Source organism: Bos indicus x Bos taurus, chromosome 17 (assembly GCF_003369695.1).
Source record: "Bos indicus x Bos taurus breed Angus x Brahman F1 hybrid chromosome 17, Bos_hybrid_MaternalHap_v2.0, whole genome shotgun sequence".
Classification (NCBI taxonomy): domain Eukaryota; kingdom Metazoa; phylum Chordata; class Mammalia; order Artiodactyla; family Bovidae; genus Bos; species Bos indicus x Bos taurus.
The window spans coordinates 534,575-549,563 of NC_040092.1; the positions used below are offsets into that span (position 1 = coordinate 534,575).

The following is a 14,989-nucleotide window of genomic DNA, read 5'->3' on the forward strand; positions in this document are numbered from 1 at the left end:
CCAACGTTTCTGAAGCGTGTGTCTTTGTTAATAGCATAAAAGCGTATATAGTGATTAGGGTAGGGTGAAGTCGCTCAGTCGTGTCCTACTCTTTGCGACCCCGTGGACTGTAGCCCACCAGGCTCCTCTGTCCATGGAATTCTCCAGGCAAGAATACTGGAGTGGGTTGCCATTCCCTTCTCCGGGGGATCTTCCCGATCCAGGGATCGAACACGGGTCTCCCGCATTGCAGGCAGACGCTTTACCACCTGAGCCACCAGGGAAGCCCATATAGTGATTTCTTGCGAGAAACTGGAATTTCAAGGCCTTCGGATTCCGCAGAACTGGAGTTTTTCAGGGTTAACGGGAGCCACACGCTTCTAGCCCCTACCACAGCGCCCTCTGGCGTCCACAGCCCAGAGAGTCGTGACCAGAGCGGGGCGAGACGAAGACCACAGGTCCCATGAAGCTCAGGGTTCGCGGTGACGTCAGTACGTCGGCGAGCGCGGCTCTCCCATTGGGCGGCTGTTTCAGGCGCCTGCGCATCTGGCGCGCCCTACCCCCGCCCCCCGCGCCTGCGCCGCCCGGGTGCTGCTGGGATAGCGATGGCGTCGCCGGGCGCGCCGGCCCGCTCCCAGCTGCTTCCCGCAGCGTCCGGTCCCCGGAGGAAGCGCGCAGCCGGCGACGCTGGGGCTGCGACCGGCAGGCAGCGGGTCCTGGACGAAGAGGAGTACATTGAGGTAGCGTTCGGCGCGGACGCCCGCGACTTCCGGGCCCCGCGCTCCCCGCCCCGCCCTCCCCGCCGGGTCCCGACGCTCCGCGCTCCTCCCCATCCCGAGGCGGTGGGGAGCCTGAGTCTTCGCCCCCGGCGTGTGGACAGGCAGGGGGCCGAGCTGGCGGAGTGTGGGGCGAGCTGTCTGCTCTGTCGGGGGCCCGCAGGGGTGGGTGTGTGCACGCGGCGAGGAGCCGGAGAGACAGGCCTCTGTCAGGGGGTCAGCAGGGGTCTTGACAGCGGCGGAGGGGCCTTCTTGGGCAGCGGTGGTGGTGGGACCTAGGGCCGGGGGCCCGGCAAGCCGGCTGCCACGGTGGCAGCATCGATGAGCGGGTGCACCTCCTGCCACCGCCCCACCGCAGCCACGTAGGAGGTGCGAGGAGGTCATTCTGGTTTGGGAGGCCACTGGGGAGGGCAGGCAGGTGGTCTTAGTGGACGCTGGGCGCGTAGACGCGCAGCCCAGGGGCGAGTCCGGCTGAGGTCTGAAGCTGGGAATCTCCACCCATGCTCGTGGTGGGGTGAAAGGCTCAGATTGGAAATGGGAGGCCGTGGGCGGCGAGAGGGTGGCAATAACCAGGTTGGTTCAGCTAATGCGGAGGTGAGGCGTCAGAGGGGGATGAAACCGAGGGACAGAAGGCTTTAAAGGTGCCTGTGGTCAGCGTTCCGTGGTCTCACTGCAGCAGGTCTGGGTTCAACCTCTGATCGGGAACTAAGATCCCATATCGCACAAGCGCACAGCGTGGCAAAAAAAAAAAGGGAAAAAGGGAAGTGTTCCCAAGCTCTGGGGATTTTTGGGCTGGATGGAGGTTGGGGTCTCAGCATGCACCCCGTGGGGTAAGCGCCCGGGGGAGGCAGACGGAGGCTCTGACTTGTGTTCTGACCTGTCTTTCAGGGCCTCCAGACGGTCATCCAGAGAGACTTCTTTCCCGACGTGGAGAAGCTGCAGGCACAGAAGGAGTACCTGGAGGCTGAGGAGAATGGAGACCTCGAGCGGATGCGCCAGATCGCCATCAAATTCGGCTCCGCCCTGGGCAAGACATCCCGAGAGCCCCCGCCACCCTGTGAGAGGAGTCCCGGGGGCCGGGCACGGCTGCCCCCCGAACCGATGCTTCAGGCCCCCTGACCCCACCCCCTCTGTCCCCCAGATGTCACGCCAGCCACGTTTGAAACCCCTGAGCTGCATATGGGCCCCAGCGTGGTGGGCGGCAAGGCCAGGGCCCGGGGCCGCGGCCTGGAGGATGGTGACGGTGAGTGAACGGCACGCAGCCCTCGCGCCGGCAGGCTTGCCTGGGGTGTTCCCGACGCCTGTGCCCTGGGAATCTTGCGCCCCATCTCCCAGCCGCTGACTGTGCCATAGGGGACCCGCTGTGGTCTCGTGACTCTTAACACCCAACACCCCATCCTCGCCCGAGCCAGAGCACACACTTCCCCGCCCTCCAGCGGGTGGGGAGGTGGGCGGCTTGGGCTGTTGATTTCACCCCCGGGGCGTTGTGGCGGTGTGGGGCCTCACGGACGGACCCATGGGCAGGCAGAGGGTGCCCGGGGCTGAGCGGACGCACGGTGGCGTTCACACCGTGGCACCTTGGACAGGAGAGGCTGCGGAGGAGGCGGCGGCTGAGCCCCTGCCCAGCCTGGACGTCTTCCTGAGCCGGCACACCAGTGAGGACAACGCCTCATTCCGGGAGATCATGGAGGTGGCCAAGGAGAGGGGCCGGGCGCGCCACGCCTGGCTCTACCAGGCCGAGGAGGAGTTTGAGAAGGTGCCTGGGGCGGAGCGGTGGTGCCTTCTCAGGGCGGGCTTCCTGGGCCGGGGCTGGGGGCCTCCCTGACCCTCACTTCCCTGTGACACAGAGGCAAAAGGACAGTCTCGCGCTCCCATCGGCCGAGCACCAGGCGGTCGAGAGCGGCCAGGCCGGAGTGGAGACCTGGAAGTACAAGGCCAAGAACTCCCTCATGTACTACCCAGAGGGTGAGCATGGGACAGGGCCTCTGGGGTGTGTGTCTCTGCTCCCTACTCTGGGCCTTCAGGAGTCCTGATTCTCAGGGCCGGGCGGGGGTGTGTGTGGGCGGAGTCAGCTCGGATGTGCAGCCCACCCCGGCCGCCCCCAGGCTGTGCTCCATGGGGCCCAGCTCACCTCCCTAGGGCTGCTCCCCTGACACCAAGGGCTCTGCTCTCGCCGCCAGGGGTCCCCGATGAAGAGCAGCTGTTGAAGAAGCCACGGCAGGTGGTGCATAAGAACACGCGCTTCCTCAGGGATCCCTTCAGCCAGGCCCTCAGCAGGTCGCAGCTGCAGCAGGCAGCCGCCCTCAACGCGCAGGTGAGGCCCGGGGCCGGCACCTTTCTGCTCAGGCGTCCTTGGGCTCGGCAGCACGGGCGAGGCTGGGTCTGTTCTCCGTCCAGGGGTTTGAAGTCAGGTCCTGTGTTGGTCAGACAGGTGGGTCAGGTGCGTGCCAGCCCGTGGTGCAGGGGCTCGACAAAAGGGAGGCAGCATGGAGCCAGACCCCCGGGCTCGGGGCAGCGGACCAGAGCTTCTGAGCCCTGGAGCGGTGCAGGGCAGCGACTCCAGTGGTCGGGGGGTTGAAGGGGAGGCCGGAGCAGGGGCACCGTTTGGGAGGTCTCCACAGGTGCCTTGCCCCACTCCCCGCCCCAGGCCTCCAGTTGGGGCCCCCGAAGGTAGCACGTGTCGGGGTGGCCCTTGTGGAAGGCTGGGGCACGTCCCTTGGCCGCTGCTCCAACAGGTGCTCAGGCCTTGGCAGCACTGGGGTTCTCCTCACTTGCCCTGGGCTTGAGTAGTGTCGCCGCCTCAGCCCACAGCGCGGCCTGGCCCTGACCCCACCTCCCTTCTGGCTACAGCACAAACAGGGCAAGGTGGGCCCGGACGGCAAGGAGCTCATCCCCCATGAGTCCCCCCGAGTGGGCGGCTTTGGATTCGTCGCGACGCCTTCTCCTGCCCCTGGTGAGACGCGCCCTCTGCTGGGGTGGGGGGTCACCCGGCTGGCCGCGGCCTCTCCTGGGCCTGCCCAGGTCCCATCGCCTGGCTTGGTGAGGGGAGGCCCGGCTGGGCCCGGTGAGCAGTGATGCTGGGGGCATCAGGTGGGCACCGTCCTATGTGGCTGCGTGTTTGGAAGCCAGGCTCAGTCTGCAGGAAGCTGCATGAGGCCCCTTCAGGGGCTGAGGGACCCTGGGGACGTGCACGCCTCTTAGGCCGCCCACCCGTGCTCCCGCTGGGTGTTGGCCGTGGGTCCTTGTCAGTCCCGGGGGGCGTTTCTCAGCCACGGGTCTCATGCTAGCGGTGCTGACGTACCTAAGTGAGGTCACGAGGCTCAGGGCGGCCTCCTGGGCGTGTGCTGGCCTCCGGGCCTGGGAAGGCACCACAGTTTGGCCAGGCTCGGGGTGGGGGACTTCACCTGGAAGACTCCGGATCTCCTCCCTAGGGGTGGGGTCCCGTGGGTGTCACCCGGGGCTCCCTAGCCCTGTGCTAGCCTGAGGGTCCAGTCACCCAGCCCGGCTTCTCTGGAGGCCCCTCCGTCAGGCTCAGCCCGGCAGACCAGGCCCTGGGCTGGCCGCACGGACCCTCTCACAGCCAGATGCACCTGGGGTCCCGCCCTGGGAAGGAGAGGAGCCAGCGGCCTGCCTTGGTGGCCCCTGGCCTGAGGCGGCTATGGGCACTCCACCTGCAGGTGTGAGCGAGTCCCCGCTGATGACCTGGGGGGAAGTCGAGAACACGCCCTTGAGAGTGGAAGGGTCAGACACTCCCTACGTGGACAGGACGCCGGGGCCAGCCTTCAAGGTGGGTCGGCACGGTGGGGGTCACACAGGTGGACACAGGGTCTGCTGCGCTCCCATGGCAGACGGGGCTTACGGCAGGGCGGGAGCCGTGTTCCTTGTGGGATCTGGGCCTCCACCAAGGACCGCCATGGGCGAGGCTTGGGTCGGGTGGGGAGACGGGGGTGGGGAGCTGCCATGGCCCCTTTGAGCCTGCAGGCCCAGAGGACGGGGCTGTTCAGAGACAGGGGTCTTGGGCCAAGAGCGTTCCCGTGTGCTGCAGCCTGTGGCTGGGGAGGAGCCCACGTCAGCAGAGGGGTGGGCGCTGGGCCCTTGGCGCCTCTCAGTGCAGCGGGAGCCCTCCAGGTCGGACTGTAGGCCGACCCCCAGACAGCAGGAGGGTGCACGATGCACTCACACAGCCGGCACACTGCACCAGCGAAAGAGGAGCCCGAGGCCGGTGGGGAGATGGGCCAGGACGCGCATCTTGAAGTTCTTTTAAGAAACGCAGATGCCGTCGCACCTGGTGCCCGGTGGGAAGCAGGCTGAACAGGCCCTTTCCTGGACGGTGGTCCCAGTGCCTGGCTGGGTAGTGCCGGCTTCGTGAGAACCCGGCCCAGGGGTGGGCCACTCAGGGGGCTGGGGCTGGGGAGGCTGACGCCCTGCGACAAGCCCGGCCTGCCATCCTCTAGATCCTGGAGCCAGGCCGCAGGGAGCGGCTGGGCCTGAAGATGGCCAACGAGGCCGCCGCCAAGAACCGGGCCAAGAAGCAGGAGGCCCTGCGGAGAGTGACGGAGAACCTGGCCAGGTGAGGGGCGGGCCTCGCACTGTGGCCGCATGCTTGGCACCGGGGTCTGGGCCCGTGGCTGCGGCTGTGAGCCGGGCCCTTTCCGCTGCGTCTGCACAGCCCCTCACACATCCCTAGCCCCCCTTGTGTGTCTCTAGGGGGCGCTTTTAGGCCTTGTCCTATGCAAGCTCCCATCTGCCCGTGGAGTCAGGGTTGTCGCCACCCTTGGAGAGGGTCAGGGTCCTCTGCAGCTCCACGGCCTAGGGCGTGCCAGCCCAGAAAACGCACGTGTCTCCCAAGCATCTTCCCGGGGACTGAGGGGCCTGCTGCCAGGCAGGCCTGACCCTGCCTCTTGCCACGCCTTCCCCACTGCAGCCTCACCCCCAAGGGCCTGAGCCCTGCCATGTCCCCGGCCCTGCAGCGCCTGGTGAGCAGGACGGCCAGCAAGTACACGGACCGAGCTCTACGGGCCAGCTACACCCCGTCCCCCGCCCGCGCCAGCCACCTCAAGACCCCGGCCAGCGGGCCCCAAACCCCGACGAGCACACCGGCCCCCGGCTCGGCGACACGCACCCCACTCAGCCAGGACCCAGCCTGCATCACGGACAACTTGTTGCAGCTCCCCGCCCGGCGCAAGGCCTCAGACTTCTTCTAGGCCGGGCCCGGAGCTCCACAGAGCCTGCAGGACGGCTCTCTGCCCAGCACGGGACTCCGGCTTTCCGGGGCGCTGGGCCTGTCGGGCCGATACCCTGTTCTGTAGAACCCCGCCTGTTCTGGGCCTGTCGGGCCGATACCCTGTTCTGTAGAACCCCGCCTGTTCTATTTGTCTGTCACTAAAGAGAGCCCCTGGCCTGACGGGGCCGCCTCTCTGCCCCAAGGCCACCCTCGTGCCTGCGTCGCCCTCTCAGGGCCGCTGGGCGCTGACCTCGGGGGCTGGGGGTCCAGGCTTTCCTGTGTGGCCTCATCGAGGTGGGGGCCTGCCTTCTGAGCTGAGTCGGCCCCTCATTCCCCGTGCCCCCAACTCCATTCCTCTCGGGGGTCAGAGCCCTCGGCCCTCATGCCTGCAGGTCCACAGGCACCCTGGCCAGGCCGGGCCTGCTGGGGACGTGGCTGCTCCCCGCGGGAGGCCCTTCCCAGTGGCCTCAGCCATCACCTCCTGAGCGCCTGACTTCCAGCCGGGCAGGACTGACCCCGCCCCCTCCCTCTGCTGTGGCCAGCTCCCCAGGACGTGGGCTGGGTCCCTGCGGGCTCTTTAAGCTTTCATAGAGGCAGCGTGGGGTCCGCTTAGAGGAGCCCCTCATGCAGGGAGCAGGCAGGCCCCAGCAGGCCACCCTCGGGCTCCCTGGAGGCTGCCTGGGGTCCTGCTGGTCTGTGCTCCTCCACATGGAGCTCCTGCAAGTTCCTGGGTGGAGCCCTGGCTGGGCACCAAGGGGGCAGGGCTGGGGCCGCGGGGGCAGGAAACGGCTGCTTTTGATGCTTTGTCCCAGGGTGGGCGTGGGCCTGAGGGAGCCCCAGGAAGTGTGTCAGAGGTCTGGAGGAGCCGAGTGAGATGCAGAGGGCACGCTCCAGGCAGGGCCATGCCTGGAGGGGGTGGGAGGGGGGCTGCTAGAAGTTCTAAAGGGCCAAAGGGCAGGCAGGCATTGAGGATGGGCTGCCTAAGGGGCGCGAGCGGGGTGGGAGGGCAGCAGGGGCCTGGTGGGAGGCTGCAGACTCTGTGCCCACGAGGCCAGCTCCCCAGAGCCCCCGGGCCACAGGGAGTGGGTGCTGAGTCCCAGAGAAAAAGACTCCGCGCGCCTCTCTGCTGTATACTGTGGTTTATTTGGTGGTCAGGGTTTAAGGTCTCTGCTACGAAGTGGAAGAAAGCTCACAGAACGTAATCAAAATAGCGGTTTAATTGACGGACTTTACTTGTTCTCGCACCTGTGGCTTCTTCGGCTCCTACCGCCCACTCAGCCCACGGGGCGCTCGCAGCGCCTCGCCCCCCGGGCCCTAAGCACCGCTAGGTGCTCGCCTTCCCCACCTCAGCTCCGGAGACGTGGGGGTCCTTCGCCCTGGAGGCTTCGGCCAGCCGCTCCTCCACGCGGTCCTCGGTCTCGGGCACCACGAGCAGCCGGTGCTGGGTCTTGGCCCCCAGCTTGTGGTCGGGCCGGTGCTCGGGCCGCGAGCCGGGCCGTGGGTCCAGCTTGCAGTCAGCCCGGTACTTGCCCTCGCCCTCCCGCTTGAAGGAGGCGGAGGGCATGGCCTTGGGCTTGGGGGGCTGCAGCCACGCGTGGCTGAGGATCTCGTCGATGTGCAGGCGCCGGGTGACGTCTGGCTGCAGGATGCGGTAGATGAGGTCCTTGCACTCACCCGTCAGGTTCTTGGAGCGCGGGAAGTCCACGCGGTGCTCCTTCTGGATGCGCAGCATCTTCTTGATGTCGGAGTCGTCATACGGCATGGAGCCGCAGACCATGATGTAGAGAATCACGCCCAGGCTCCAGATGTCGTACACCTTGGGCTGGTAGGGGATGCCCTGCAGCACCTCGGGGGCCGCGTACGCCGCCGACCCGCAGAAGGTCTTGCTCAGCGTCAGCCGGCCGCTGCCGTCCCGCAGGCAGCGCTTGGAGAAGCCAAAGTCGGACAGCTTGATGTTGAAGTCCTTGTCGAGGAGAAGGTTCTCGCACTTGAGGTCTCGGTGGACGACGTCCAGGTCATGGCAGTACTTGACGGCCGAGGACAGCTGCCGGAACATCTTGCGCGCCACATCCTCGTGCAGGGCCCCCCGGCACTTGATGAACTCGAGGAGGTCGCCCTGGACGCCTAGCTCCATGACGATGTAGATGCGGCCGTCGGACGTCTCGAAGATCTCGTAGGTCTTGATGATGGAGCGGTGGTTGACGGTCGCCAGGATGTCCATCTCCCGGGGCAGGAATCTCTCCACGAAGTCCGTGGGCGTCTTCTTGCGGTCGATGATCTTGACCGCCACGTTGAACTTGAGGCGCTCAGAGTAGGCGGACTTGACCTTGGCGTAGGAGCCCTTGCCCAGGTTGATGCCCACGATGTAACCCTTCTTCCTCAGGACCGCGGCATCGTCCATGGTGCCCAGAGCGGCCTGCGCCGCTGCCCTCTACATCCCCTCCCCACGCGGACCAGCGGGCATCGTCCTTGTTTGCGCTGCGGGGAGCCGTCTGGCCAGGCTGGGCCTGCACTTGGAGGTGTGGAACGCCCAGCATTGTCCCTGCGTGACTTCAGCCTGTGAAGTCATAAAGCCAGGCTGCCTGGAGTGGGAACTGGGTGGGGGGACAGGCCCTGGAGCCCTGGAAGGCTGACTGGGCTGGCAGAGCCCCGTGGCCCCCTAGGAAGGGAGGAAGCTGGCGCCCAGGACTGCTTCGAGCTCGCCGTGCCCTGTGCTGAGTCAGGCCAGGGCCACCCAGGTCCAGCCAGCATGCCAGGCCCCTGCCGCTTCCCTCTCCTGGGCGTGGGGCTGACCCCGCAGCGGATCCTGTCCCTCGAGGGAGGGCTGCCTTCCCACCGCTGCCTTGAGGTGGGATGAGCACCACCTCGGGCTGGCCCTGGGAGGGGCCACCCGATCTCGGGGGGCGAAGGCGGCTGTCTACGGTGGAGGGCAGCTCGGACTCTGTGAGTGCCCAGCCCAGTGGCCTGGAGTGCTGGTGGGCTGGCGTTCCGAGGGCAGGGAGAATTGAGGTCCAGGCAGGGAAGGGCCTGGGGGAGGTGGACATTGTGAGAATGGATGGGTCCCGGCATCGGGGTCGGGGGATGTGGAGGAGAGGGTCGGGGGGTCTGATCCCTGCTTTAAGACAGGTCCTGCGAGAGCACATAGCCAAGGGTGGCCAGAGCCCGTGACCGGGCAAGGGGCGGCTGGCCAGGGCAGGCCAGTGGGGAGTGCACTCAGTGGGCGGGCCCCGAGGCCGGGGCTGGGGGCTGGGGAGAGCCTTTGTGAGCTCCGGGAGCCTGGGCAGGCATGTCACCTTCGCGTCTTAGAGTGTCTCTGCATCTGGAAACAGCGTCAGCCTCCTTTGTTCTCGCCCTGGGAACCGCGGCCCCCATCGGCGCAGGTCCTTCCCCAGCCCGGTGTTCACTTGTTGTCGCGGCCTGTCGCCAGGACAGGTGCTCGGGGGAGGGGCGTCCTGTGTCTGGGTGGGTGGGAGTGACCCAGAAGCCCCGTGCCAGGGTCCAGTGGGGCTTGCCAGCTGCTGGGAGGGGAGTGTGCACACACACCTGGGCTTCACAGAGCTCCCTGCAGGAGGTCCACGTGGAAGGCCCCCGAGCAGGGCAGCCAGGCCCAGAGGCCAGCAGCAGGGACCTGCCCGCACCTGCCGTGTCCTGGGGGCTTCAATAGGAACCAGGGAAGCTTCAGAGGGGCCAGCTGTGAGGCCCCCAGGCCAGGCACTCTCCCCACCTGTCTCCCTCACCCCCAGGACTGTCGGGGTTGCCCTTTGCTGTTGTTCCTGCTCCCATGCCCTCCCTCGCCCGGGATGCCGTGGTCTCTGGTTCTCCGGGGACTCAGGCCTGCAGACTCAGGCGAGCCGCAGGGGCCCTGCCCAGAATGTGTGTGCCGGACTGCCGGGGCCCCCGGGGTGGGGTCAGACTGGACGGGCTTCAGGGTGCTCCTGGCTGCAGACCTCTGAGTGCCAGGCCGCAGGCCCTGGGACGCTGCCCTTGGAGCTTTGAGGGTGGGTGACAGGAGTGGGCCCTGCCTTCCCGGGGCCCAAGGTGGCTCAGCGTCACCCAGCGTGTGAGTGCCCTGCGGCTGGGTTATGGCAGGCACGCACAGCTGTGGACTCGGGGAGGCTGAGGGGTGAGGTTAGGCCCCGCAGATGACGGGGACAGAGGTGCCACTGAGGGTCTGAAGGGCCAGGTGGTGAGAGAGAGTGGGGTGGGAGGTGCACGGCTGGCCCAGAGGCTCCTCCGGGGGTAGCTGTGGGGGCTGAGCCTGTCTGGGGCAGTGGGGCGGCTCAGGCCACCTCAGGAGGGCCTCGCAGTGGGGCCTGCTCCGCGCTGGGTGGGTTCAGGCAGCCACCCACCCCCTCTGAGCGGTGCCCCCGCCTGGGAAGCACACAGCTGGTGCTCCTTCCCGAGGCCCCTCCCTGCAGCTTTGACCCTAGGTCCCAGTGATCACTGCTGACCCGGGGAGGAGTTTGCAAGCTTCCCGGGGGGTCTGAACCCCTGCTGGCCCCACGCACCCTGAAATCCTGCTCCCCCACCGGGCAGGCGTGTGACCACCGCCAGGACCGCTCCATCTTGGGCCCTCGCCCGCTTGCCCTGGCAGTGGCCCCCAGAGGCTTCGTGTGTGGAGGCTGCGGCCCCTTGGCGGAGCCTGGAGAGGTGGGCAGGGGCTCAGGGACCGGTCCGCCAGCAGGGCTGGGGCCCATGGTGAGCGGCCGGGCAGCCAGGAGGAGGCCAGACCCAGGAGGACCTCAGGGGCCAGGTGTGGAGATCCTTCCTGCAGGCAGGGGAGCTGGACTGGGTGCAGGAGGGAGGCCTTGGCTCCTGCGGGAGGTGACAGGGACACAGGGGTGCGGGGGGCCCAGGCGGCGGCCACGCTGTGATGCCCAGGGGTGTGTGGCTGTGGCCATGAAGGGGCTGGGTGGGGGCGGGGGGAGGGGCCATCTGCAGCCCCGTTCCCTTGGTGCGTCACACCCGCAGGTGCACGTGTGTCCGAGCACAGGCAGATCAGAAGAGGAAGCGGCAGCCGCTCACAGCCAGGTGAGGGCCACTTGGTGGGTGGGCCCCCGTGGCTGGCAGTGCCCCCGCAGGCCTGCTCCCCCGTGGACACCCCGGCCACGCGTGAGAGGAGGCCTGTGCCCCGTGCTCGCCAGCATCCGCTTACCCGCACTGGTGGGAGCGTCACCCCTGGGACAGCTAGCTGGGACCAGAGAGGAGCAGGAGGGTCCTGCTCAGTGATCGGGGGACATGCAGGCCCGGGGGCGGGCCAGGCAGGGATGCTCCGGGCGCTGTGCGGAGCGGGGTGCTGACTGGGTGTGGGGCGGACCCTGGAGCCAGAGCAGGAGGAGGAGAGGGGCCCTGAGGGAGGCCCCCCACAGGCAGGCAGCCTCGGGGGCGGCTGAGGGCCGGGAAAGCCCGCCCTGGCCCCCAGCCCGCAGCCCCCGCGCCGCCTCCCGCACAGCTTCGCGCTTGTGGGCCCCACGCTTGAAGCAGCGTCTTCCTTGCTCGGCTCTCCCTGGTCCAGGGCCTGAGACCGTCGTCAGCGCTGGACACGTGGGGCTCTTTCCCCAGCGGGAGGTGAAACGCGGTGTGGCCCATGGAGGGGGCCACGGGGGTGCAGGGTCCTCTCCCTGGGTGACCAAAGCCGGCAGGGCACACACAGCGACCCCGGGGGCTGCAGTAATATAGTGATTTATTGCTTCTCTAGCCACGTGAGTTACCAAGTTCAAAGGGAGGGGAAGAAACACGAAAATAGCGGCACGTCCGGGACCGTCTTCCTTCTCGGCTGGTCCCGCGGCCTCTCTGGAGCTCGGGCTCAGGGCCCCAAGCTCGGCCTCATTCCCTGCTGGCCGCCCGGGCCGCAACAGGCGGGCTAGGCGTGCGTCTCTGAAGGCTGCGGGGGCGCCCCCTCCTCGGTCTTGCTGGGCTGCTCACTGGGCAGACCCACGGCCTCTGACTGCCGGGACACCTGCACCGTTGCCATCTCCTCCTCGGGGCTCGGCTCAGCCCGGGGCTCGGGCCGCACCTCTTCCCGGGGCTCCAGCTTGGTGGCGGACTTCTTGTCGGAGCTGGGTTCGGGGGTCCATGGGGGCTCAGCAGCCCGGGAGCTCTCGCCCTCCTTGTTGACGGCTGCGGAGGACAGGCCCCGGGCCTTGGGCTGGACCCAGCAGTGGCTGAGGATCTCGTCGATGTGCAGGCGCCGGGTGACGTCCGGCTGCAGCATCCGGTAGATAAGGTCCTTGCACTCGCCCGTCAGGTGCTTGGAGCGCGGGAAGTTGACACGGTGCTCCTTCTGGATGCGCAGCATCTTCTTGATGTTGGAGTCGTCATACGGCATGGAGCCGCAGACCATGATGTAGAGAATCACGCCCAGGCTCCAGATGTCGTACACCTTGGGCTGGTAGGGGATGCCCTGCAGCACCTCGGGGGCCGCGTACGCCGCCGACCCGCAGAAGGTCTTGCTCAGCGTCAGCCGGCCGCTGTCGTCCCGCAGGCAGCGCTTGGAGAAGCCAAAGTCGGACAGCTTGATGTTGAAGTCCTTGTCGAGGAGAAGGTTCTCGCACTTGAGGTCTCGGTGGACGACGTCCAGGTCGTGGCAGTATTTGATGGCCGAGGACAGCTGGTGGAACTTCTTTCGAGCGTCGTCTTCCTGCAGGGCCCCCCGGGTCTTGATGAACTCAAGGAGGTCACCCTGGACCCCGAGTTCCATGACGATGTAGACCTTGCCATCTGACGTCTCGAAGATCTCGTAGGTCTTGATGATGGAGCGGTGGTTTAGCATGGCCAGAATCTCAATTTCCCGGGGAAGGAATTTCTCCAGGAAGTCCGTGGGGGCTTTCTTGCGGTCGATGATCTTGACCGCCACGTTGAACTTGAGGCGCTCAGAGTAAGCGGATTTGACTTTGGCGTAGGAGCCCTCTCCCAAATTGATCCCCATGATGTAGCCTCGTCGCTTGAGGACGGCAGCGTCATCCATGGTGCCGGGAGCGCCCGGTGCCCCTGAGGCTGCCCTCTACATCCCTGCGGGACATGAGCCAGCGCGTCCTCATCTACACTGTGGACAGAGTCCTCTGGGCTGCCCGGGCCTCCCGTCCCTGCCTCCTAGAGGCCAAGGCTCTGGGGTGGAATGTTCAGCACTGTTTCCCGGGTGACTTCAGTGGGTGAAGTCATAAAGGAGGAGTGCCCTGCGGAATGGGTCTCCGGCCTGAGCCCCTCAGACTCGGAACCTTGCAGCAGACGGAGGGCCAGCGGAGCATGGGAGCCGAGGTAGGAGGGGGCTGCGGGGACTGCATCGGCTCACCCAAGCCTCCACACCAGAGCCAGGACTGCTGGGGGCGGGGGGCAATGGGCTGATGATTTCCTGCACCCCAGGGAATCCCTACAAACCCAGGGCAACCGTCCCAACCATCTAGGTCTCAGCAGCAAAGAGGAGACGCTCAAGTGAGGACTGCCTGCGAGGGTTTAACAAGAGGATGATCTCCCCACATGGAGCTGTGTCGAGAACCCTGAGTGGGTGATGGGCCCTCGGATGAAGGGATGGTCATTTCTGGAACCCAGAGACAGTGGTGCCGGGAGGGCCACCTTGACCAAGGCAGTGACCTAGATCATCTCCCCCAGGGAAGGGGCTGGGGAACACCTCCCTGACCTCTTGCTCCCTGCAGCCCTGGAAATCCTCCACAGTGTCCAGGCAGGTGGGCTGAGAAGGGGGCTGGGGCAGGAAGGGTCCCCTCCGCCCTCTTGCTGCATGGTCTGGCTGGACTTTTCACTGCCCCGTGCTGCTCTCATCTGAACCTTCTCTGGCCAGCTCTGCTGGGGACAACTGATCGGGTCTCTGCCCTTGGCTGTGAGCCCCCTCCGGGGGCCTGCCCTGCCGTAGCCTGGGTTGGGCTCCCAGGGCAGGTCTGGGGGTTGGGGAGAAGGTGGGCCTGGACTCCTCTGAGAGCAGCAGCTGCTCCCAGAAATGCCTTCTGAGGACGGGCAAACAGGGCCTGTTGAATGGGAACCACCCTTCCCGCCAGCAGTGGGTCCTCTCTGCTCTGGGCCTTGCTGTAGGGAAGGGCGGGGTGGCACAGGAGGGCAGGAGCAGACAGGCCCGGCAGAGCCTTGGGGTCAGTTTTGGCTACATCCGTGCATCTGGAGGCGGTGCCTCTCTCAGATGACCCTGAATGTCCCAGGCTGGGATCCTGTGGTGCTCAGGAGGATCATGGCTTGGGGTGACTGCTTCTGGGGAGCCAGCTGCTGATGGCCTGGGTGCACTGCTCACCCCCGCCTCTGCCCTCCCTATTTTCTCCTCTCCCATCTTCACCTTCTTCCCACCCTGACGCCCCAGGCCGGGCCTCCTATGCGTGGCTGGTGGTCCGTCCTTCGGAGGGCTTGCTCCTTCCTCGCTGGTACTCTCCATCTGTTGGGTCCCCTCCCGCGGTGACAGGTGCGCGGCCAACACTTCCCTCCGTGCGGGAGGGAAGCCTGCTGTGGCGGCAGCTGCGCCAGCGTCTCCCCCCAACTCCCGGCCCCGCTCCGCCCCCACTGTGCAGGGGGGGCACCCCCCCTCCAGGGGATTGGGCGTCCCAGTCAGCTCTCCGCGCGGGACCCTCCTTGAGCCTGCTTGCTCGTCCGTCTGCGGCACTCCAGTTGCACGCGCCGGTGAAGCCGCACCTGCGGAAGCGCCTCCCGGGACCACCTCAGAGGTTCTCCAGGTCTCCTCTCCCCTCACCGCAGCGATTCGGCCTTTAAAGCGCCACTTTGGGACGCACTCTTCCAAGGGCCCTTCTCAGGGATTCCCAACTCCGCCTCCGCCCCCGGATCCCTCGGTGCCGCGCCCCCGCGCCGCTCAGGCCCCGGAGCTCCTGCTCCGCCCGGCCCTCCGGAGGCCCCGCCCTAGCCCCGCCCTTCTCTGATCAGCCAATGGGGGCCGCGGCTCCTCGTAGTCCCGCCCCGGCGGGCACACCCCCGCCCCGCCCTTGGGCCGCGCCCCTCTCAGTCACTGCGCAGGCGGAGTGCGCAGGCCCCACCTCCGCCC

At 67.1% G+C, this 14,989-nt stretch overlaps 3 protein-coding genes across 5 annotated transcripts; 1 reads left to right on the top strand and 2 right to left on the bottom strand.

The window, feature by feature from the left end:
* Window positions 1-544: 544 nt before the first annotated feature.
* Window positions 545-7,211, top strand: ESS2 (ess-2 splicing factor homolog). Of its 3 annotated transcripts, none has more exons than XM_027566037.1 (10): window positions 545-719; window positions 1,644-1,812; window positions 1,897-1,998; window positions 2,342-2,511; window positions 2,603-2,720; window positions 2,936-3,069; window positions 3,606-3,708; window positions 4,433-4,542; window positions 5,210-5,325; window positions 5,680-7,211. In XM_027566037.1, exons 1-10 carry the CDS (start codon window positions 585-587, stop codon window positions 5,957-5,959), a joined length of 1,437 nt encoding a protein of 478 aa, XP_027421838.1. In that variant the 5' UTR covers window positions 545-584; the 3' UTR covers window positions 5,960-7,211. The 3 variants fall into 3 exon arrangements, with proteins under 3 accessions (XP_027421838.1, XP_027421840.1, XP_027421839.1); XM_027566039.1 differs by having other exon boundaries at window positions 5,726-5,811; XM_027566038.1 differs by lacking the exon at window positions 545-719 and adding an exon at window positions 1,026-1,124.
* Window positions 7,179-8,519, bottom strand: TSSK2 (testis specific serine kinase 2). The gene has a single exon (XM_027566042.1). The coding sequence runs from the start codon at window positions 8,378-8,380 to the stop codon at window positions 7,304-7,306; it is 1,077 nt and encodes a 358-aa protein (XP_027421843.1). The 5' UTR covers window positions 8,381-8,519; the 3' UTR covers window positions 7,179-7,303.
* Window positions 8,520-11,645: 3,126 nt separating this feature from the next.
* Window positions 11,646-14,975, bottom strand: TSSK1B (testis specific serine kinase 1B). Its single transcript, XM_027566040.1, has one exon. The coding sequence runs from the start codon at window positions 12,944-12,946 to the stop codon at window positions 11,843-11,845; it is 1,104 nt and encodes a 367-aa protein (XP_027421841.1). The 5' UTR covers window positions 12,947-14,975; the 3' UTR covers window positions 11,646-11,842.
* Between the last annotated feature and the right edge of the window lie 14 nt (window positions 14,976-14,989).